At 42.4% G+C, this 24,223-nt stretch overlaps 1 protein-coding gene across 2 annotated transcripts in view; it reads right to left on the bottom strand.

Moving 5' to 3' along the window:
* The window catches only part of DGKZ (diacylglycerol kinase zeta), a 337,944-nt gene that overhangs the window by 263,113 nt on the left and 50,608 nt on the right, over window positions 1-24,223 (bottom strand). Inside the window, exon 1 of one of the 2 annotated variants that reach the window (XM_073604286.1) lies at window positions 9,159-9,951. The exons of the other annotated variant lie outside the window; for it this stretch is intronic. Coding sequence (XP_073460387.1) covers window positions 9,159-9,214 — 56 coding nt within the window. The 5' untranslated portion in view covers window positions 9,215-9,951. Of the gene's footprint in view, window positions 1-9,158; window positions 9,952-24,223 lie in introns of those variants that run through there. 2 annotated transcript variants of the gene reach the window in all.

Below are 24,223 nucleotides of genomic sequence, written 5' to 3'. Positions count from 1 at the left end.
GGCCTGGGCAGGGAGGGGGTGAAAGTGCTCAGTATTGAACTAGTTAAAGTGAATGTAAAGGTTAAAAAAAAAAAAAACCTGTTTATACTTACCTGCTCTGTGCAATATCCCCTTTTATATCCCCTGCTGACGCTCCAGGCCCCTCCCCTCTGTCCAGTGCCCCCATGGGAAGCCGCTTCCCATGGGGGCACTCGTGTGTGCTCGCACCCGAACCCTGCTGCTGCATCCATTAACACAGACAACAGGACTTGGCCCCCGCCCCCCCCCCCCCCCCCCCCGCTCCCTAGTCAGTGGCTTTGATTGACAGCACTAGGAGCCAATGGCTCCTGGTGCCCCAGCGAAGCCAATGAGACCCGGAAGTGAGGGGATACAAGAGCTGCGGACCTGCACAGCGCTGGATCGAATGAGGGCTCAGGTAAGTAAAAGAGGGGTGGGGGGGGGCTACTAACACTTAAAATATTTTGTACCTTAATGCAGGGAATGCATTAAGGTAAAAATAGTTTAAGCTTTACAACCACTTTAAATGGATATATTCACTGTATACTGAAAAGGTACTAAATGCACTATATGTCCCATTCATGATGCATACCACAACATGGAGCCTGAGGTGTATAATAACGTTCTTGTAATTCTTGTAATTCTACATTTTTTTTTCCGTTCTATTCATCTTAACAGCACTTTGCTTGCTTCGAAACACATATAAGCACTATTTCAATGCTGCACATATTAATGTTCACTGCTTTATACACTGGGCCCTATGTTACACCTAAAAGGTAATTGTTTTCGAACACCTCGCATAGGCGCAGGTTACCTCACTGCGGGATCCTAGGAAAGCTAATACAGAGCAAAGCCAAGTTTTCAATAAACAAAATTGTACAATTTTAATGTACATTAAGGGCACTTTCACACTGAGGCGCGGGGGGCGTCGGCAGTAAGTACGGCTTTACCGTAGAGGCGCTTTTCGGCCGCTAGCAGGGAGCTTTTAACCTCACTAGCGGCCGAATAAAGGGTTAAAAGCGCCTCTGACAGGTTGACTTTAACAGTCAGTGCTATTATGCTGCGTTGTGGCCATACACCCGTATTTGGGGCAGTGCACCCACACGGATGTCACGTTGGCAACCACAGCTGTGTCTGTGCAGTCCCTGCGTCCCAATTGACAGTAATGGGACAGCCTGCACGGGGATGCATGAAACGCCTGTACATCCCCGTGCTGGTAAAAACACACACAGCTCTCTACAGGCGTACAGGTAACATCATCTTTTTCCTATCACAGTTTAATTTTAATCGATGAAGTCAGTGGATATTTAAAACTTATGTCAAATTTTTGTCTGTGAACAGTGGAGACCTGCATTATCCCATACATTTGAAACACCATTCAGTTCAACAAAAAAATGAAATTGTAAAAGCTTTCATTCTACCAAACCAGAGCTTTTTTGAACAAAGGCACAAAACCGACATTTCATTATAAGGTCACAGGCAGACTAAAAAGCTGTATTGCGAAATGTGATGTCTGCTAAAGATAGCTTGTTGCATGAAACACATATAGACTCATATCGGGGGAAGAGAATGTCTTGTTCCAACTGGGTAATAAATTATCATAAACACACATTAATGCATAATTCTGTTAAAGTACAACTATTTGCAACACTTTTATTTTTTGCAAAAAGCAAGGGAGTGTTATAACCCCTGTCAGATTTTTTTTTTTTCACCATCTGTGTCCCATTGTGAAAATTTCCCTTCACTGTCTGTCCCATAGCATAACAGGAAGTGAGAGGAAATCCCTGCAAATTAGGAGAATCCCTGAGGAGCCCCCAGTTCACCAGAACTATTGTCCCCATTGGAAGATTTCTCCTCTCTTACTTTTCTGGGGACAACCCAAAATGTGGGATGTTCTTTTACTTTCACTTTCAAAGATAATGGAGAGGGTGAATCTCCATAACAAGGGCACAGACTGCGACAAAAACTGCCAGGGGTTCTAATCCCCCCCACATACACACACACACACACACACACACACACACACACACACACACACACACACACACTATCCAAAACTAAAAAAGTTTTGCCTTGGGTTATACTTTAACCGCTTGGCACCCTTTAAGGGGTTTTAGATGTCAGAAGGCAGGGCGGGGTTTCTGATCACCTGACCGCTGTGATTGGCTGTCACAGCGGTCACATAATCAGAAAGCTCCCGATTGCTAGTATGCATCAGGAACTTTCCAGCACCCGCCAGCTACCGTGCACGCTCTCAGTGCAGTAAGTTGTCTTAACAGGGCTGCAAGGCCCATCCGGCGAGCGACTATATATATATATATATATATATATATATATATATATATATATAATGTTCATCTATACTACATATATCATAATCTAGTTGAAAAACAACAGTCCGGATTTGAAAAACCAGACCAACCTGTCCCCATAAATTTCCCTAATCCACCTATGTCCTCTATGCTGTGTACCTGGAAAACACAGATTCTCTAAAGCCACGTACACACGAGCGGAATGTCCGACAGAAAAAGTCAGACGGAAGCTTTTCATCGTCTATTCCGATCGTGTGTGTGTGCCTCATCTGACTTTTTTTTTTTTCGAAAATTCTGATGGACCTAGAAATAGAACATGTTCTAAATATTTCCAACGGAACCAATTCCTATCGGGAAAACCGCTCGTCTGTATGCTGTTCCGACAGACCAAAAACTACGCATGCTCTGAAGCAAGTACGAGATGGAAGCTATTGGCTACTGGCTACTGAGCTTCTTTTTTCTAGTCTCGTCGTACGTGCTGTACGTCACCGCGTTCTGGACAGTCGTACTTTGGTCAGACTTTGGGTTGACCGTGTGTAGGCAAGACGGCTTGAATGGAATTCCGTCGGTGTTCCGTCAGAAACCTTCTGAGTTTATTCCGATGGCAAAACCGGTGTACGCGGCATAAGACTATATTAATCCATCTAGAAGAGTTTCAACTCTGTCTACTAAAACATGTTGACCTGTTCCTGAAGCCTGAGGTGTCCCAAACACTGCTATACATCTACAATGCATAAAACCCAGACTGTTCATGAGGTTCCCATGCCTCTCTAACCTGCCTGTTCCCATACATGTCCATGTTCCATCCATGTCTTCTATGCTGTGTGGATTCCTTGTCTTGAGCTCTCATATTCTCTAAGGCTACATTAATCCACCTAGAAGAGTTTCTACTCAGCTCACTGAAACTTGTTGACCTTTGCCTGAAGCCAGATGTTACCTAAACACTGCTATATACCCACAATGCCTGAAAACTAGAATGTTCATAGGGTCCCCATGCCTCTTTAACCTACCTGTCTCCATACATGCCAATGTTTGTTCTCTATGCTGTGTGGCTTCTTTGCCTTAAACTCTCAGATGCTTTAAGGCTACAATAATCCATCAAGAAGAGTTTCAATTCTGTCTACTGAAACATGCAGACCTGTGTCTGAACTCTAAGGTGACCAAAATACTGCTATATACCTGTGAGCAAAGTGCAGCATGGTGTGATGGGCAGTAAACACAGAGTTTAAAATAGGCAAGAGCAATATATTGTAGAAAGGTCCAACACAGTACAACGAGGCCTGGCGGGTAGTAGACTAGAAAGATGCTAACAGCATCTGCAATGAGGCGTAGAATGTGGCCTGTCCAGTCCACACCCAAAGGGGAGGCTTCCTGAAAGGAGGTAGATGTAGTTCCTGCACTGTCCCTCCTCCTCTGGAACCTTTCCCTATCTCTAAGTACTGTCTCTATCAGACAGGGAACCTATCCCTAAACTAGCCACTATCATAAAGCACACATCCAGGAGCCGGAGTATTAAATAGACTCTACCCGACCCAAGATGGCCACCAAAGTCACATGGGGTGCCAGTGTCCAATCAGATAGTTGTCTCCCTGTGACCACAGGAAGTCATAGTGGACCCAAGTTCCTCACAACTTCCTTCCCCTTCTGCATTGCTGCTTCGGTCGAGTGCTGCCTACATGCTGCACCCAGGAACGGTTTTAAGGCAGGGCAAAAGGGGCAGCTGCCCTGGGCCCTACCATTGTTGTGGGGCCCAAAGTAGCTGCCTCATACTTGCCAACTATCCCAGTTTAAATTTCCTTATACCTTGAAGTTTTAGTCCCGTGCTGTGTCCCGATATCTCAGGGTAAAGTTCTGTTGCTGCTGCCCAGCTCTGCCCTATTGCCATGTACAGATGACTCTGTGTTTACATGTAAATAACCTGTTTTAATATGTAAATAGCGGCGGCATTAATATGTAAATAGTCGTGGACTGCAGCATTGATATGGTAATAGAGGCGGCATTCATATGTATATCATGTCGCCGAGGTCATATCTATCATCACTTCTGCTGAATGCTGCCTACTGGGGAGGTAAAGGAGCATTCTTGAAAGTCCTGCCTACAACTATAGTCATTAAGCCTAACATCAGCCTATTCTGCAAAGGTAAACAAATTGAAGGCGGAACCCTTCTTCAAAATAACGTGGTGCCACAGCACCCTGAATTTTGGTGCATGTGAATACGCACATCTCAGCCGATGCATGAGGGTGTCATTAACAATTAATGGCACTGCTGTGTATCTGCTAAAGGGCAGCATGTTTCTGTAGTGTCAGGAAAGTGATTTTGCATGTATTCCTGACACACAAATGTGAACACAGGCTAAATGTCTCAGTTTCATTGGCGGTCAGTGTAAATCTTCTCATTACATTGGAGCTTGGTGTACAATCCTTTCATTCACATTAGTGGCCAGTGTGAAGGTCCCCCTTACTATGGTGGTCAGTGTAAATCCCGCTTTACATTGATGGTTATTATGAATGCTCCTTTCACATTAGTAATCAGTGTAAATCTCTATTACTTTGGTGGCCAGTGTAGAAACTCCTCCTTGTATTGGTAATCGTTAAAAAAATTCAAACTTGCATTTGTGTTCAGTTTCGAATCCTCCCTTACATCGGTGGACCATGTAGAAGCCCCCTTTAAATTGGTGGTAAGTATAAATCCCCCTTACATTGGTGGCTAGTGTAGCAATCCCCCTTTATTTGTTGTTGGTGTAAAATCCCCCATTACATTGGTTGTCAGTGTAAATTCTTCATAACATTGGTGATCAGTGTAGATTTACCTTTACATTGGTGGTAAGTGCCGATCTGCACTTACACTGGTGGTCAGTGTAAATCCCCTTTACATTGGTGGTCAGTGTAAATTTCCCCTTACATGGAGGTCATTGTATATTCCCCCTTACACTGGTGGTTGGTGTAAATGCTCTTATTACATTGGTGTCAGTGTAGAAATCCCTCTTTTCTATTGGTGGGTGGCGTAAAATCCCCCGTTACATGATGGTCAGTGCAAATTCCCCCTCACATTGATGGTCAGTGTAAATCCCCCCTTCACATTGGTGGTCATTGTAAATTCCCCATTACATTGGTAGAATCCCCCACTATATGCTTGCCAAAGTTTTCCAGCTTTGCTCTACATGACTCAGAATTTGCCACAGTGTACTTCCTCCTAACTAATCCCATCCCCCCACCACTGCCACTGATTCCATTAACCCCCCAGCATTGCCACTGATCCCAGGAGTCCTAGGAGTTTTCTGTCTATTGATGGGTCTGCTCACCTCCCCAGTCCATGGTGTGCAGGCAGTGAGGAGATGATGTGCTGTAACCTTTATCAACCAATCAGTGAGCAGTAATGCTGTGCAATAACCTCTTGCAAAGAATCATTGAGCAGTAAAGATATGCAGTAACCTCTAGGAACCAATCAGTGAGCAGTAATATTGTGCAGTAACCTCTAACAACCAATTAGTGAGTGGTATAGATAGATGTCCAGTAACCTCTAGCAATCAATCAGTGAGCAGTATTGATGTACAGTAATCTCTAGCAACCAATCAACAAGCAGAAGCCATGTGCTGTAACCTCTAGGAAATAAACAGTGAGCCATAATGTGTGCTGTAACCTCTAGCAGCCAGTCAGTGAGTGATAATAATACACTGTAACTTCTGGCAACCAATCGCTGCCTGATTTGATTCAGTAGACTTATTTTTAGTCTAGCTGCAATTTATTATATCAAAGCATGTGGAGAGCGAACTTGCATGGAGGAGGGGGCCCAAGAAAATGTTTGCCCAGGGTCCCACCTACATTGCATTGCTTTTTAATTACAGATTCTGAATGAGCAGCAACTCCACTTATTTCAAATGTTTATAGAGAAGGCACAAGGAACTGTGGTGGTCAAAAGTGGTTGTAAACCCCATTCATGACATTTGACCTAAGCACATATATCTGTAGTGTTTACTTGTCTCTCTCCAAAGCTCTAAGTGCCATGTCTTTCTACTGCTCCGTTCCTCTGTTATCAGCAGAGTCACTTCTGACAAGTTCTCCGAAACACGAGATAACAGTTGCTGAAAATCTGTGTCTGGAAGGGTGCGTAGAGGTAGATAAGCAGAGAGCTTGTCTATTCAGACTACAGCTTTGCATGCGCCTCTCTGCCTATGTGGAAATGTTGGATGTGAGCTTGTTGGCGGAAAGTCCGACCGTGTGTATGCTCCATCCGACAATTGTTGGAACTAGCATGTTCTCAAATTTTCCGCCAACATTAATGTTTGTTGTTGGATTGTCCAATCGTGTGTACACAAGTCAGTCGGAAAAAAGTCCAAAGTACAAACACGCATGCTCAGAATCGGCCGGTCTTGTAAACTAGCGTTCGTAATGGAGAATTAACATTTGTGACGTGGCAAATTATGAAATCTCCAAATGCAGCACACAATTCTCTTCTTCTTTAACCTCCCTGGCGGTATGATTATTTCAGATTTTTGATGCTCAAAGCGGTACACGTATTTTGCATGGAAATTTGGCGTTTTATATTGTAGGCCTGTAATTCTTAGGAATAACTCACTTAAATCTGTCCAAACAAGAGTCTAGTAGACATCCCGGGTATGATAAAGTTTGAAACAAGAAATCATAAATTATAATATAATAAATAACTATAAATAATAATAATAATATAATAATTATAAAAATTATTCAATAATGTAATCAAATCAAAAACACTGAAATTTGCACAGTTGCAGAATTGTTGCTGTCATTACTTTTAGTGTTTGATGAAGGATTTCCCCACAAATCACTATCGCTCAATTCTGAAAGTGATTCTAATTTATCATCGCTGTTTTCTAGCTGGTCTAAAACTGCTTTTGATGTAAAGGAACGGTTTTGGTTGCTATGGACAATCTCCAGTTTCCAGGCAGAAAGAACAGTATTTATAAAATAAAACTGCATGCAGGGCACTGGGCAAACCACTAGGGACAAAAGGGATGTGAAATAAATTGATACAGTAATGTAATCTGTAAGATTACAGTGTACTGTATATGTATTGTGTTTTTTACTTTTTGAATTTGGCGCCGTGCTCCGTCCCCGTGTGTTGCAACACTTGCAGGGAATGGAGCTCGGCTCCGTGATGGATCGAGAGGAGGACGGCTCGCACACAGTGCAGGGAGGACATCGCAGGATCCTGGGGACAAGGTAAGTAAGTTGTACCTGGATCCTGCGATGCGATCCCGAGTGTGGCTCAGGGTTATCGCTTTTGGTGCTGAAAATCCACCCCGAGCCACACTTGGGAATACCGTCAAGGAGGTTATTGGGATAATAATGAAGCTGTTTTGCTGGTGATACTGATGGAGTTATTGCAAACGAAGTTTCAAAGGCTTTTTTTTTCTAGTGATATCAAGAATAATATTACTATGCTTTATTTTATTTTTTTTGGGCAAGTTACCACAACACCATTATCCCGTAGTTTTTAAGATAAAAAATACAACTATGTTGATGTCCCTTGTTAAGTTTACATTGTATTTTATAAAATGTAACTGCCTACTCCCAAACTGTAATTTGAAGTAAAACACATAGCCAAGTACTATTCTTCACAATTTTTTTATTGTGCATTTAAAAAATAAAAATAAAAAATTAGACATGCTATCTGCCAATAGAACTTAACCAAAAAGTGCATTCTATGCACCCATGTGGAAAATATACCAAATCAAATCATTATAATTCAACCCAAAAAATAATGTCAAAGCAATAACTCCAAGGCCAATAATAAATAACACGTTATCTCCTCCGATTCCGCAACATGGCTGGTTGATAAATGGCCGTTCAAAAATGAACTGAAAAGCGCTAAATGAAAAATGCGAAAAGAAAAGCGCGAACCAACACTCACCAAACTTCTACTAACACGAAATTAGCAGAAGGAGCCCAAAGGGTTCCGCAAAAGACCTGAAAAACCACGTAGTACGTCACTACGTTCGTAATTGTTGGCCAACATTTGTGTGGCAGTGTGTATGCAAGACAAGTTTGAGACAACGCCCTTCGGACAAATGTCCACAGTTTTGTTGGCCAACAATCCGATCGTGTGTACAGGGGCTTTAGACTTTTTTTGTAATCCACTGAGTTTATAAATCATTATATGCATTATGCAATAAGTAATAGATGATTACAGTCACATATATACAGTATATTTAATAGCCCTTATTTGTAAAGGGTACTTCTTCTTATCATGTTTGCACTTTCTAAATTTCTATTTACAGTGAAATCTCATATAATATATTAGGTCAAGGCTCATATGCATATTGCACTTTATACCTTTTGAATGAGATATGATATAATTTATCAGGGTAAGGTTCATGTTTCTTATTGTGGTTCATGTTTAAGGTAATATAAAGTGAAACAGATTCATCAATTATGCACTAAAATAGATTTCTGTATTAATTATTCTAGTTTTTTTATTTATTCATTCATAATTTGCCCTTTTATAAGGCGCTGCACTTAATATATAGAATTTTCATAATCGTTTGGTGTTTTGGGAAGGAATCAGCTTGGGAATTATTTAATAATTCATTTATCTATTTATATGCTGCAGAGTGCAGGCGTATATATTAATTTACTGTACTTTGGCAATTAGTGACCCTTCTCAAAACATTTTTCAGATTCAATTAACTAAAAAACACTTTTGAAAACAAAATTCTACCCAAATTTTCCATGTGTCTTATAAAACAAGGACAACCCAAGAGGGTGCAATGTTAGTCAAGAAAGGGCCTTCATGCAACACTGGGACCCCAAAGCAGACATTCGAAAGACAACTGTTGCAAATAACGGTCTAGTCCTGATCATTTACTAACCTTTGATCATTCTCGGGTAGAACTTGTGGCACATCCCAGGAGTGTCTCTTCCACATGGAAACTCTTTTCTTTCTTCTCCTCAGTAACTGATTTGGTATGGTCCACCATCAAAGCCTTCAGAACCACAGTGATGCACAGCAATGGTCCCCCATGTAACTGGCCTGTTGATAACTACCGTCAATCCCTTAAATCTCACTTCTGAAAGCTAGTTTCACTCTGGCCTTCCACCGCAGATAACCTAAACCACATCTTGTTTGTGCTTTTGGTATGCATCTCACTTCTGTCTCTACCACCTAGTTTTGCAGTGTTCTAACTTCTAAAGCGGTTGAAGGTTTATTTCTTCCTCCGTGTAGGTCCCTCCAGTTAGCACTGTGATGTAGCTCCTTTGAAACCACTTTTTGCCAGTTTTGTGTTTTGTTACAGCTATATCCTTCTTGGGGCCCACCCTCCTGATTGCTCTGTCCTGTTTCCCTTTTTCTTCACAGCTGTGCCCTCTACTCCTTGCAACATCAAGCCTTTTCCTCTCCGCTCACGTCCATCCTCTTTGCGGCTCTGTCCTCTTTTCTTTGTTGCTCTATCTTTTCCTCCATGCAGCGTCGTCCACTTCACTTTGCCCTTTGCTGGCTGCCCTGGGGCCGTAGCATGTGTCTTCCCCCACTATGCTCACGACTCACTTTTCTCGTACAAATGATATTTTTGTAGATCCTTCCTGTTTTTATATACTTCCTTCTTAAATTTGTCTTGTTTCTGACTGTTGCTCCTCCAGTGCACAGGGTGATGCAAAGAGAGATAGGAGGCTTGCAGGATGACAGGATGTTGGTGTCATAACTGAATTCAGCACCGGGACAAGGAGACAGCAAACGCTGAAGTGTAAACCTTAAAGTGACACTAAACTCTTGTTAAAAAAATATATATATTCAAGTGTGTAATATAGTTTAGGTATGTATTTTCAACTAAAAAAAACTTCTACTGCTCTCAGCCACTTTCAGATCTCAAAATTCCTTTTTTTGCTGCTGTGATCTAACTTCCTCTTAGAAGGTGGCTTCATTCATTCTCCATGGTCCCCACTGTATGCAGGAACATAGCCGACCACCCTCTGTTGTTTGCCTCCAAGGTGGACTAAGGAGTATAGGATTTGTAGTGTGTATAGAGCAATGTACAGGATCTCTACTAATGTGCACTGCTTGTTCCAAACAAATGGAAGTGAGGGGGGAAAAAAGAGAGGTTCAGGAGCTCACAGAGGATGTTACAAGGAGGTCAAAAAACACATTAAGAAACAATTTTATAAAAAATAGACAACCTGGCCATTAAGTAGCGGATGTGTATTGAATGTATTTGGAGAATAAGGTCACTAAAGCACTATGAAATCCACAAATGCAATATATTGCAATGTAGGTGTGTTGGCTGCATTCGTTTTTTGTTTTTTTCAGACTTCTTTTTTAGACTTTTTTTTTTTTACTTTATTATATTTACCTGTTGATCGGTCCAGTAAGCCTTTTCAACTTCCTTTCACCACTTCAATACTGGACACTTTCCCCCCTTTCTGCCCAGGCCAACTTTCAGCTTTCAACGCTGTCGCACTTTGAATGACAATTGCTCGGTCATGCTACACTGTAGTCATATGACATTTTTAGCATATTTTGCACACAAATAGAGCTTTGGTGGTATTTAATCACTACTGGGATTTTTATTTTTTGCTGCACAGACAAAAGCATGCTGAAAATGTAGAAAAAATATTTTGAGACCCCATTCACACAGGGGCAACACGACTTGCAGGTCGCCTCACCGAGGCGACCTGCACACGACTGCCCGGGCGACTTGCAAAACGACTTCTGTATAGAAGTCTATGCAAGTCGCCCCCGAAGTCGTACAGGAACCTTTTTCTAAGTTGGAGCGACTTGCGTCGCTCCCCTTAGAACGGTTCCATAGCACAGAACGGGAGGCGACTTGTCAGGCGACTAGGTCGCCTGACAAGTCGTCCCTGTGTGAATGGGCTCTTACTTAGTTTCTGTTATAAAATGTTGCAAATAAGTAATTTTTCTTCTTCTCTGAAGTGTGCTAATGAGGCTGCACTGGTGAGGCTGCACTGATGAGCACTGATAAGGATGCACTAATGAGGGGGAACTGTTGAGACTGCACTGATAGGCAACACCGATGGGCACTGATAGGCGGCACTGATAATCAGGACACTGATGGTCAGTACCCTGATTATCTGTGTAAATGTACCCTGTCAAACTTGCTGGTCACGGCTCTCCTTTCCTCACGCTGTGACAGTGTGTGAGGAAAGGAATGACGATAGCAAGCAAGTTTGTTTACACGTGATCAGCTGCGATTGGACACAGCTGATCACATGAAAAGGGCGGCTGTGAATGGCTCTTCACCTCAATCTGTGTCCGAAGGACACAGCGATCACAGAGTGTGCCCGATCTTAGGGGGCATGCGGAGGCGTGTTCTGGAAGGACGTCCATGGATGCCCTCCCAGAACAACAGAGCTGCGCTGTAGCCCTGTTTAAGTGGTTAACGGATCAAGCAGTTCAGTAAAATTGTTCCAAACTATTTAAAAGAGAAATTCAGGAAGACAAGAAAATAAACAAGCCAGCAGCACACTGAGAGGCTGAGCAAGCTGCCTTTACAGTCTGGATCTTTCCATGGTCTGGACCGGCTGAGTTACATCAGCCAACAGCGGGCTTTAGCCTGCTGGTGGATAAAAAAGTAAACAAAGTGCACTTCTGTAATCCCCAGGAGGAGTAGGGCAAAAATAGCTTTGGCCATACGTCTCCTTTAACACTGACAGGGGTGCTTACAATGATTAGCCTTTATTTATTTATGTAAAACCTTTATCCCAAAAGGAAAATGTTGCTTTAACTGTTTAAAAGTGTTAGGCTTTCTTCATTGCAAAAACGCATATGTGTTTGTGCTGCGTTACCGGTGAGTTTTGCACCTGTGAAAAAAGGATCTGTAACTCCAAAAACGCAACCAGTGGGTTGAACTAAAAAAAAAAAACATAATTGATCCCAACATCAACACAAGCAATGTGGATGCAGGGATCTCTCCCGCTGTTTTAGGCACAATCACATACCTGTTTCCACGCCACTCCTGTGACTGCTGTAGATTGCAGCTCCTGGTACCCAGCCGCTTCGAGCAGCCAGGGTATCACATGATTACTATGCGATCACATGATCACAATATGAACACAACTGTTATGAATGGGATTTCATTCATAACAGCCCTGCTTAGTATTGTGATGCTGTGATAGGCCCACAGCTATTACATGGTACCTGGGCCAATCACAGCACTCTGTACCATGTGATAGCTGTGGGGCAATCGCAGCACACACTAGCAATCACAGCTGTTATAAGCGAAACCCATTCATGACAGTTCAAAACATTAATCAAAGAGGTAAAAGAATGCATTTTGGGACTTTGCATGAGGATAGTGGGGCCGTTCAATACCCCTCCTCCATCCCGATTCAGTAATCAGATTGGGGGAGAACAGGTGCGGGACTTTAAATGAGGCACAAGGTAGCAGAGGTATGACTTGAATAAAAATGCGATTTATTAATAAAATGATACAAAAATTCATATATTTACATATTTAGGCACATAGCTCTACATATGTTGGCACATAGCTCTATAATGATTATCTGTAGTCATCAAGAAATGCATTTCTATTGCAAACATAAACATATAAAAAATTTGGAACGTTCATACGCATATAATTGATCATTGTGTACACATAACGGTAGTTGTAAGCTCTATGCCGTTTCGGGACCTTATAGTCACTCATCAGGAGCATAACCGTAGTGACCACCTATGAATAGGGAAGATAGCAGTATTGAATGATTTGAAAAACAGGTGGGTAATAGCTGAGCATGACTTTCTCATTCTTTCACTAAAAAAATGGACTTACAGTATGTCTGCACAGAGGCAGCGCAGCCCCGTACGCCCATCCAGCCAGTATGCCAGGGTCCGAAGCTGAGGGGGCAAGTCCCGGCGGCATCACCAACACAGAGAGCCCCCCAGACTGGATCAGTGTAGGGGAACAAGATGAAGGAGTGATGACAGTGACCTGATTGAGAGGAGGGAAAAAGGGAAAGGGATTCCAACCCAAAAGAGCAAACTAGTGTGGGGAGTGTGTGTAGATAATGTTGCAATAGTGCAAAGTTATTGCACTGCCCCTTCTCACATTATCCACATAGTTATAAAGCTGAAGTGGCACCATAAAAAGGAACCCGTCAACCGTCACAAAAAATTCTGATAATTGGAGCAATACAGTGCCTTGAAATTTTCCACATTTTGTCATGTTAAAATCCCAATAAAATACATTTACGTTTTTAGTTGTATGTGATAGATCAACACAAAGTGGCACATAATTGTGAAGTGGAAGGAAAATGATAAATGGTTTTCATTTTTTTTTTTACAAATAAATATGTGAAATGTGTGGGGTGCATTTGTATTTAACCCCCCTGAGTCAATACTTTGTAGAACCCCCTTTCACTGCAATTACAGCTGCTAATCTTTTTGGGGATGTCTCTACCAGCTTTGCACATCTAGAGAGTGAAAGTTTTACCCATTTTTCTTTGCAAAATAGCTCAAGCTCTGTCAGATTGGATGGATTTTCAAGTAATACCACAGATTCTCAATTGGATTTAGGTCTGGACTTTGACTGGGCCATTTTAACACAAAAATATGCTTTGATCTAAACCATTCCATTGTAGCTCAGGCTGTATGTTTAGGGTCGTTGTCCTGCTGGAAGGTGAACCTCCGCCCCAGTCTCCAGTCTTTTGCAGACTCTAAAGCCGCATACACACGAGCGGAATGTCCGACAGAAAAAGTCAGACAGAAGCTTTTCATCGTCTATTCCTATCGTGTGTAGGCCTCATCTGACTTTTTTTTTCAAAAATTCTGACGGACCTAGAAATGGAACATGTTCTAAATATTTCCGACGGAACCAATTCCTATCGGGAAAATCGATCGTCTGTATGCTGTTCCGACGGACCAAAAATGACGCATGCTCTAAAACAAGTACAAGACGGAAGCTATTGGCTACTGGCTGTTGAACTTCCTTTTTCTAGTCCTGTCGTAAGTGTTGTACGTCACCGCGTTCTTGACGGTCGGACTTTGGTCGGACTTTGGGTTGACCGTGTGTAGGCAAGACCGCTTGAATGGAATTCCGTCAGAGAAACCTTCAGAGTTTATTCCGATGGCAAAACTGGTCATGTGTACGCTGCATAACAGGTTTTCTTCTAAGATTAAAAAAAGATGTATAAAATGCAGCGCTAGTGTAAAAATCAGAATCCCCAGAGCATCCCCAGGGATAAGTATGAAACTGATGGCTGCTCATTAATGAGAAACCAACATCTGGTGAATGTATCACAAAAATCAAAAAAACGTCAATGTGCAAGAAAAAACAAATAAATGAAGTTCCTGAGGGAAAAAACAAAAAGAAACAAACAGCAAACAGTCCGTGATGAACAAAAGCTTAAATACTCCTCAATGGGGTACTGTATAGTCCCATGTACAAAAAAACAAAGGGGTGGTGCCTTTTCAACAGATGATAAGTAGAAATGAGCAGGCTTCTCCATATATCATTCACAGATATGCATGTAGGATGATAGAAGAATTGGGTACGCTTACTGCAGATGGTGGACACACTCACCGTACGGTGGTGGATCAGACAGGCATTTGGATCATTAAATCCAACAGATGCTTGGTGGAAGACTGTGATGGCATAATGATATACCCCGATGGCCACATCCAGAACAGCGAAGAGTAGATGATGCACACCAGAACCTCCAACAGGCAGACGTGCCTGAACTCCCACTTAATGATTTAATGATCCAAATGCCTGTCTGACCCACCGCTGTACGGCGAGAGTGTCCACCCTCTGCAGTAAGCGTACCCAATTCTTCTATCATCTTACATGCATATCTGTGAATGATATATGGAGAAGCCTACTCATTTCTACTTATCATCTGTTGAAAAGGCATCACCCCTTTGTTCTTTTTACATGGGACTATACAGTACCCCATTGAGGAGTATTTAAGGTTTTGTTCATCACAAACTGTTTGCTGTATGTTTGTTTCTTTTTGTTTTTTCCCACAGGAACTTCATTTATTTGTTTTTTTCTTGCACATTGACATTTTTTTGATTTTTGTGATACATTCACCAGATGTTGGTCTCTCATTAATGAGCAGCCATCAGTTTCACACTTATCCCTGGTGGGTGCTCTGGGGATTCTGATTTTTACGCTAGCGCTGCATTTTATACATCTTTTTTTATTTTGATACACAGTTCACTACACTGTTGATGCTGGCTGCTAAGTTATTGGGGTTTTTTTTTTGTCCTTTATAATCACTAGTAGCGCAACTTTTTTCACATTCATTGTTTCTTCTAAGATTGCCCTGTATTTGGCTCCATCTATTTTCTCGTCAACTCTGACCAGCTTTCCTGTCCCTGCTGAAGAAAAGCATCCCCACAACATGATGCTGCCATCACCATGTTTCACGGTGGGGATGGTGTGTTCAGGGTGATGTGCAGTGTTAGTTTTCCGCCACACATAACGTTTTGCTTTTAGGCCAAAAAGTAAAATTTTGGTCTCATCTGACCAAAGCACCTTCTTCCACATGTTTTCTGTGTCCCCCACATGACTTCTCAAAAACAGGACTTTGTATGGCTTTCTTTCAACAATGGCTTTCTTCTTGCCACTCTTCCATAAAGGCCAGATTTGTGGAGTGCACGACTGATAGTTGTGAATGAATGAATGAATGATTTTGTAAAGCGCTGCAAATGCGAACTGAATCGCCTCAAGGCGCTGGATGCATTCTCTGTTGTCAGCTTCTTAGAAAAGGAAGGTCTTTAGTTTTTTCCTGAACCTGGTGGTTTTCTTCCATGCGGATGTTGGTTGGAAGAGCATTCCATAGTCGAGGTCCTTGGACTGCGAATCTTCGTTCTCCCTTTGCTTTGTAGCGGTATTTGGGAATGATAAGGAGGTTTTGGTTAGCTGATCGAAGACTGCGATTCGGTGTGTAGTGTTTTATTTTCTCACGGAGATATAGTGGAGCGTTTCCTTGTATGCATTTGTGGGTGAGGCAGAGGGTCTTGAATGTGATCCGATTCTTCACGGTTAGCCAGTGTAGGCTCTTTAGGGATGGGGAGATGGATTCCCAGGGTTTTTTCCTGTTAACAGTCTTGCTGCCGTGTTTTGGATGAGTTGTAAGCGTGCAAGCTGATATTGGGGTAGTCCTACGTAGAGCGAATTTGCGTAGTCGAGTCGGGAATTGATGATTGTTCCTACAACTGCCGCTTTGTCCTCTTCTGGGATGAAGGGGATGAATCTACGTAGCTGGCGGAGGAGATGGTGGGATCCGCTGACCACTGATCCTATTTGTGCATCCATTGTCATTCCTGAGTCAAAAATGACTCCGAGACTCTTGGCTTTGGTGCTTGGAGAGATGGTCTGTCCGAGGATGGTGGGAGGTGTCCATGGAGTCTTTATTTTGGAATTTTGGAATTTTGGAATTAGTTGTCCTGTGGACAGATTCTCCCACCTGAGTTGTGGGTCTCTGCAGCTCCTCCAGAGTTACCATGGGCCTCTTGGCGGCTTCTCTGATTAATGCTCTCCTTGTCCGGCCTGTCAGTTTAGGTGGACGGTCATGTTTTGGTAGGTTTGCCGTTGTGCCATACTCTTTCAATTTTTGGATGATGGATTTAACAGTTCTCCGTGAGATGTTCAAAGCTTGGGATTTTTTTATAACCTAACCCTGCGTTAAACCTTTCCACAACTTTATCCCTGACCTGTCGGGTCTGTTCCTTGGCCTTCATGATGCGGTTTGCTCACTAAGGTTCTCTAACAAACCTCTGAGGGCTTCACGTAACAGCTGTATGTTTTACCGAGATTAAATTACACACAGGTGGACTCAGTTGGGTGACTTCAGTAGGCATTTGGTTCCACTAGATTTTAGTTAGGGGGTATCAGAGTAAAGGGGGCTAAATACAAAGGCACGCCACACTTTTCACATATTTATTTGTAAAAAATTTTGAAACCCATTTATCATTTTCCTCCCACTTCACAATTATGTGCCACTTTGTGTTGATCTATCACATAAAATCCCAATAGAATACATTTACGTTTTTTGGGTTTTAAGATGACAAAATGTGGAAAATTTCAAGGGTGTATGAATGCTTTATCAAGGCACTGTATGTTTACTTCCTATGTTTGCCAGCTAGTGGCCATAATGTAGTATTTTCCTGACTGGTGTATTTCACAAAAATAATGCATTTTGGACACTAGACAGCGATGATAATCATAAAGTTAACATATTACAGGATTATTCATGACTGTGCAGATCAGAAAGGTCACTGTGAGGATAAGTGTTATGCCCCGTACACATGTACATCCAAGATTTTTCCGACGGTATTCCGCTCAAGCTTGCCTTGCATACACAGGGTCACACAAAAGTTCTCTGAACTTTTGACCGTCAAGAACGCAGTGATAATATATATATAACACTACGGCGAGCCGAAAAAATGAAGTTCAATGCTTCTGAGCATGCGTCTAATTGTTTCCGAGAATGCATGTTTTTTTGTGCGTCGGAATTGCATACAGACAAACGCAATTTTCCGATAGGAACTTTTTCAGACTGAAAAATAGAGAACCTGCACTCAATCTTTTGCTGGTGGAAATCCCACCAGCAAAAATCCGATGGAGCATACACACGGTCACAATTTCCGACCAAAAGCTTTCATTGGGGTTTTGCTGGCGGCATTTCCGATCGTGTGTACAGGGCATAAGAGTTACAGAAGGGTTAGTGTTGGAGTTACTGGAAACTTAAAGCCAAGACCTTGAGCTTTCCTTGGCAGAGAATGCTTTGTTCTAATTTTTTTTGTTTTTTTAATTATTGTGACAGACACTTCAAGGTTAACCGGTTAAACATTAGAAGGGGAGTCTATACCACCAATATAAAAAAAAAGAAAGGGAGCCTACAACACTATGTACAAAAATACACTGGAGGCAATTTATTAAAACTTGGACAGACAGAATCTGGAGCAGCTGTACATAGTAACTAATCAGCTTCTAGCTTCAACTTGTTCAGATACATTTTGAAAATGAACGATGAAAGCTGATTGATTTCCATACAAAGTTGCTCCAGTTTTGATAAATTCCCCTCAGTGAAGTCCATGAGGTATCTAGCCTGACCTTTCAATTCAAGTATAACTAAAAGGAAAACTCTTTTTTTCTTTGTTTGGACTGGATAGGATAGCTTTGGATGGAGAGGGAATAGATCACCTGTCAGGTTTTAATTTGCTGACTGAGCCCCCGTTGGGGAGACTAATGCCGCGTACACACGGTCGGACTTTTCGACCGGACTTGTCCGGACGCCGACGGACCAAATCTGGCAGACAATCCAGTCGTGTGTGGGCTTCACCGGACCTTCAGCAGACTTTTCCAGTCGCAAATCTGACGGACTTTAGATTTGGAACATGCTTCAAATCTTTACGTCGTAACTCCGCCGGACCCAGAAATCCGCTCATCTGTATGCTAGTCCGACAAACAAAAACCCACGCTAGGGCAGCTATTGGCTACTGGCTATCAACTTCCTTATTTTAGTCCGGTGGACGTCATCACGTACAAATCTGTCGGACTTTGGTGTGAATGTGTGTAGGCAAGTCCGGTCGTTAGAAAGTCTGTTGAAAGTCCGCCAAAAGTCTGTCGAAAGTCTGTCGAAAGTCTGTCGGACGGGCTGTCTGACTTTTGTAGCTGAAAAGTCCGACCGTGTGTACGCGGCATAAGAGCCGGTTCACACTGGGACGACTTCTCAGGTGACTTAGCCGCCTGACAAGTCGCGTCCCGTTCTGTACAATGGAACCCTTCCAATCGGAGCGAGGCAAGTCGTTCCGACTTAGAGAAAGGTTCCTGTACTACTTTGGGGGCGACTTGAGGCGACTTGCATTGACTTCTATATAGAATTTGTTTTGCAAGTCGCCGCTGCTGTCGTGTTCAAGTCGCCTGACAGTCGCCTGTCTCAGCTTGTCCTGTTTACTGTAATCACTGAAAGTGGAAATGAAGAAAGATCCTAAATTTGAGGTTGTCACCAGAACAGGACTGAAGAGGAAATCTTCCAGTTTGGACACTAGTTCTGGTGACAACAAGAGATTACCTTGCTTTGGAAGGATTTCCTCTCATTTCCTGGTTGGGATATGGAGCAGGAAATGAACAGGACACAGGGCAAAAAAACAAAACAAAAACATACAGGGGTTATGACCCTCTTATTGTGTATATAAAATTAAAAAAAAAATGTTGCCTTTAGTTCTACTTAAATCCTCTAGTATTCCTCGTCACATATCCTCCTCTTGCAGCTACTGCAAAATTATTACTGAATTAAATCTGTGCCTGCTTCCTCTGACTAATAAGATTGGATTTATTGAGTTATTCATCAGTCATAAGAAATAAAAACCAAACACCAACCACGAGTAGAGCTTTTACTGTACACTTACCAGCAATCTTTTTTTTTTCTCTAAAACAGATGTAGCGCTCTGGGGTTTAGTCAGGGAGCTCCTCACCAAATTCCTTGTCAGGAGTAGCCACTATAGATAGTTGTTAGAGATCCATTGATTTCTCCCTAAGTTTGGCCTTGTTTAACTTTTCTCTTCTGCCACTAGGTGGGTGGGCACTTCGTGGCATTAGAAGTGAGAAGTACATTTCAAGGTCAAGTTATGGGTATATGGGGTATCTCAGCCAATGGGCAGGGGTTTTCTTGAATCCCTTAGCCTGCTGGGAGAACCTGTATATTTGGGTGGAGTCAGGTGATCTGTGTTCTGTGCCACCCTGTCTGGGTGGACCTGTGTCATACGCCCCAGGCTGCTAGGCCGGAGATTGGGCCTATCCCAGGGGCATCTGGCTGCCAGGCTGTGTGAGGGCCTATCCAGAAGTGAGAGGGCAGCGCAGGGTTGGGACTGCGGCTTGCAGTCCAGCCAAAAAGTGACGCTTCTGCCGGCCGGAGAACCTGTCGTGGTCGGAGGTAGAAGGGAAGCTGTTGCCACTAAGGGACCAATCCCTGTTGCCACTAAGGGACCAACCACCTTTACCAGGGACCACAGTGAGTAACTGAAGCAAGTACCGGAGCAACATTGTCACTGAATGGGCACGGTGGAGACTTCAGGCGGTGATCAAGTCAGGGACCCAACCAGCGGAGGTAACGTTTGCAGAGCAGCCTTGTGTGTCAAGCCAGGGACTAAGCCGGTTAGCAGGGGTGAAGCTTGAGGAGTATCTGCAGTGCCAAGCAAGGGATCCAGCAGGGAAGGGTGGGTGACACTTGAGGGGGACACCACCGCAAACATCTTGAGGATCTCATGGGATTCAGAGTCAGTGAATCAGAGGGTCTAGTGAGAGACCAGGAGCTCAAGGGGCTAAAGAACTACAAGTAGACATTGTAGTGAAGCTGAGAGAAATGTTGAAATTTGTGTTAGGAACTGTTAAGTACGGTTGCCATAGGAGACAGCAATCCTGCACGTGCAGAAGTGGCGCCTTGCTGGGGCCTTTCCCTGTACGGCTATTCTCCTATTGAAGTCTCAGAGTCTGCCAATTAAAATTACAACTATTCAAAGGTGTCCTGGACCTAACCCTCTTTCCCTTCAAAAATATAAAAAGGACTGTTAAAAGAAATCAAACCTCTTTTGCATCCAAGAAGTGTCTGGCGCCCAATGACTTTCACCATCTTTGCACCCACTATACCTTACAATCCACTACATATTGAAGGATGTCAGATGTCTTTGGCCTTGAAGGTTCTTATTAGACTGGAAGAGCTTAAAGACTTTGCTAAACAAACATGAGCACCATCACCAAAAATTTGTTATGTGATGCCCCGCCACCCCCCACCCCCATCCAAAAACTGTCACAATGTTCCCTGTAGTGGAAGAAGCAGAAAAATGCAATCCAGAGGTGTTTTTACTTTCAATGTTTTTTTTTTTAAGCTTGTCTTTATTTTAGGTAAAATTTTTCTTTGCATTTTTGTATTTTTATTTATATATATATATATATATATATATATATATATATATATATTTTAAATAACACAGCCCTTCAATTGTAAGTGATTGGTTTATAACCATAGTTCACACTGATGCGGTGCAGGATTCGCAGTGATTCCTGCACCGCATCACAATCGCACTCCGTTAATGCGAATCACTGAGGATGTCAATGTTAAGTTTACGACACCCCAAAGACGCTTCACAAAATGCAGTGCGATTGGCTGAATTGGATCGCATGGGAGTGGACACTTATGCGATCCGATTCCAGTGCAGCAAAAAAAAGCGCATGCACCTTTTTTGTGCGAGTACAGTTTGCAAATGAAGGAGCTCAAATTGCACTGCAAGGAATCGCATGTGAATTTAACAGGCATGAAGTGTGATTCCTGACCGCATCACATCAGTTTACCCGCACCGCATCACTGTGAATCGGGGCTCAAGGTTTAAAATGACACTAAATTATATCCTTATTCTTCAAAAATATTCCATACATTCTCACTACTGACTACATTCTCTCCTCACTGATGTAACTTTAGCTCTCCGCACCCTGCTTTTCAGAGCTGAGAGTTCCCATGTAAGTTCTGTACTTTAAATGGGTGTAGGGGTAAGACCGTTATAGATAAACAGGTACAACTTATGTAGGATGATTTGTTTCATCTGGGACCAGTCACTTCACTGGGTATATGTAAGGGTTTTATGCCACTTTAAATAGTTTCTCACTGTGTTTTTTGTCCTCTGAGCTCCTGAACCTCTCCTTACTTCTGTTAGTTTGGAACAAGCAGCGCACATTAGTTGTTGTCGTGTGCACCGCTCTACTGCTCTAATCCTAAAAAGGCATTTGGAGAGGTAAGACTACATACTTGAATTAAAATATATTTTAGCCAGCATATAGTGTGACTTTAAAGTGGTCGTACACCCTGTACAACCACTTTTATCTACAGGTAAGCCTAGATTAAGGCTTACCTGTAGGTGCTGGAAATATCTCCAAAACCTCCATGGTTTAGGAGATATTTACAAAAAAGCCATGGGCCGATGACTATGGCGCATGCGTTGATGTCTATGGCGCATGCGCACCTTAGAAAGGGCACATCGTGCCGTTTCTAATAAGGGTCATGCCGTGAGTGACGTCACGCAACTCCAGCCAGTCACAGAGCCGGAGTTTGTGGCCCCCGGAAGGAAGAGGGGTAAAGATGGATGCTCGCTGCTAGTGGGGACAGCGGTGACATTGCAGGCTTCAGTTTCAGGTAAGTGACACATAATGGGCTACTGTGTGATGCATAGTAGCCTATTATGCTTTACCTTTCTGGTGAAATAAAGAGGAAGTAAAACCCACCAGGGTTTACTTCCCCTTTAGGTCACACAAGCACTTATGGTAGTGCCACTATATTAAAGCTGGACTCCAGGCAAATCGCTAAATACATGGAGGAAATACATATGGGAGCTGTGTATTTCTGTCCATCCAGTCCCAAAAATTTACACAGGTCTGCAACACAGCACAGGCAGGGTACCTTACACTTCAATAATACCTTGCAGTTCAGTATTACTTACAGATCTTGTCCACATCCACACCCTCATCTCTCTGCCAATCTGCTATCGTCTCCTATAAACATGTTCCTTGCACTCCAATACACCTGATTGGCTCCTTGTGCTGCTTCTTCCTCCCCCTCTGTGAGCTGTAAGTTGCTGACAAGTCAATTTCAGGTACTTTCATTACATGGCCTGTGAAATGTACCCATTCAGTAGCGCCCCCCCCCCCTTCTCCCGACCTTCATTAGTTATATGCTCATTTGGCTAAGGGGGAAAAGGATAGGCACAAAAATTTACATTTTTTCTCGCTCTCTTGGCAGCCAGTGTTATCCTATGTCACAAAAATAAAAATAAAAATATGTGCACACCCAGGGGTTATTTCCTCATTCCAGTTTATTGTAGAAAATAACAGCAACACAATAAAATGACTCTCAGACAAATGTCTAACCTCCACCACGTGGTCCTACCACCACCTATATATATGGCACCCCTCCCTCCTTCATGTGCAGGAACCCACTATGAAAATGCCAACCCTCTATTCCCTCTGTACTTCATGGGGCCACTATATACCTCCCCTTCAGAGCTGGAACCATAGAACTGTATAAACACCCCCTGATAAAGGTGGTACCCCTGATAAGCACCTATATCCAATCTAGGCAGAGATGGTATGGCATAGACATGTGCACTGCTGAAAAATTTGTTCGTTTTCGTATTAATTTCATTTGTTTTTTTGTTTTTTTTAGAAATGCGAAAATTTGGACATTCGGAATTGGGAAATTCAGAAATTCAAAAATTCATAAATTTGGAAATCTGAAAATAAGAAAGGAAAATCCAAAAAGTCTAAATAATAACTAGCTAATAATAACTATTAACCACTTAAGGACCGAGCCTCTTTCTGAGATTTGTTGTTTACAAGTTAAAAACTGTTTTTTTTTTGCTAGAAAATTACTTAGAACCCCTTTTTTCTAACACGCTAGAGAATAAAATGGCGGTTGTTGCAATACTTTCTGTCACACCGTATTTGCGCAGCGGTCTTACAAGCGCACTTTTTTTGGAAAAAATAAATTTTTTTGAATTATACTGTGAAAGATAATGTTATGCTGAGTAAATTGATACCCAACATGTAACGCTTCAAAATTGCGCCCACTCGTGGAATGGCGACAAACTTTTACCCTTAAAAATTTCCATAAGCGACGTATAAAAAACTTACAGGTTGCATGTTTTAAGTTACAGAGGAGGTCTAGAGCTAGAATTATTACTCTTGCTCTACTGATCGCGGCGATACCTCACATGTGTGGTTTGAACACCGTTTTCATATGCGGGCGCTACTCACGTATGCGTTCGGTTCTGCATGCGAGCTCGTTGGGATGGGGCGCGTTTAAAAAAAAAAAAAAATTATGATTTTTTTTACCTTTTTATTTTTTATTTTTACACTGTTTAAAAAAAAAATTGTCACTTTTATTCCTATTACAAGGAATTTAAACATCCCTTGTAATAGAAAAAAGCATAACA

This window comes from Aquarana catesbeiana, linkage group LG11 (genome assembly GCF_042186555.1).
Source record: "Aquarana catesbeiana isolate 2022-GZ linkage group LG11, ASM4218655v1, whole genome shotgun sequence".
NCBI lineage: Eukaryota > Metazoa > Chordata > Amphibia > Anura > Ranidae > Aquarana > Aquarana catesbeiana.
Note: the sequence above shows the minus strand (reverse complement) of the source record. Positions and strands in the feature narration are given on the sequence as shown.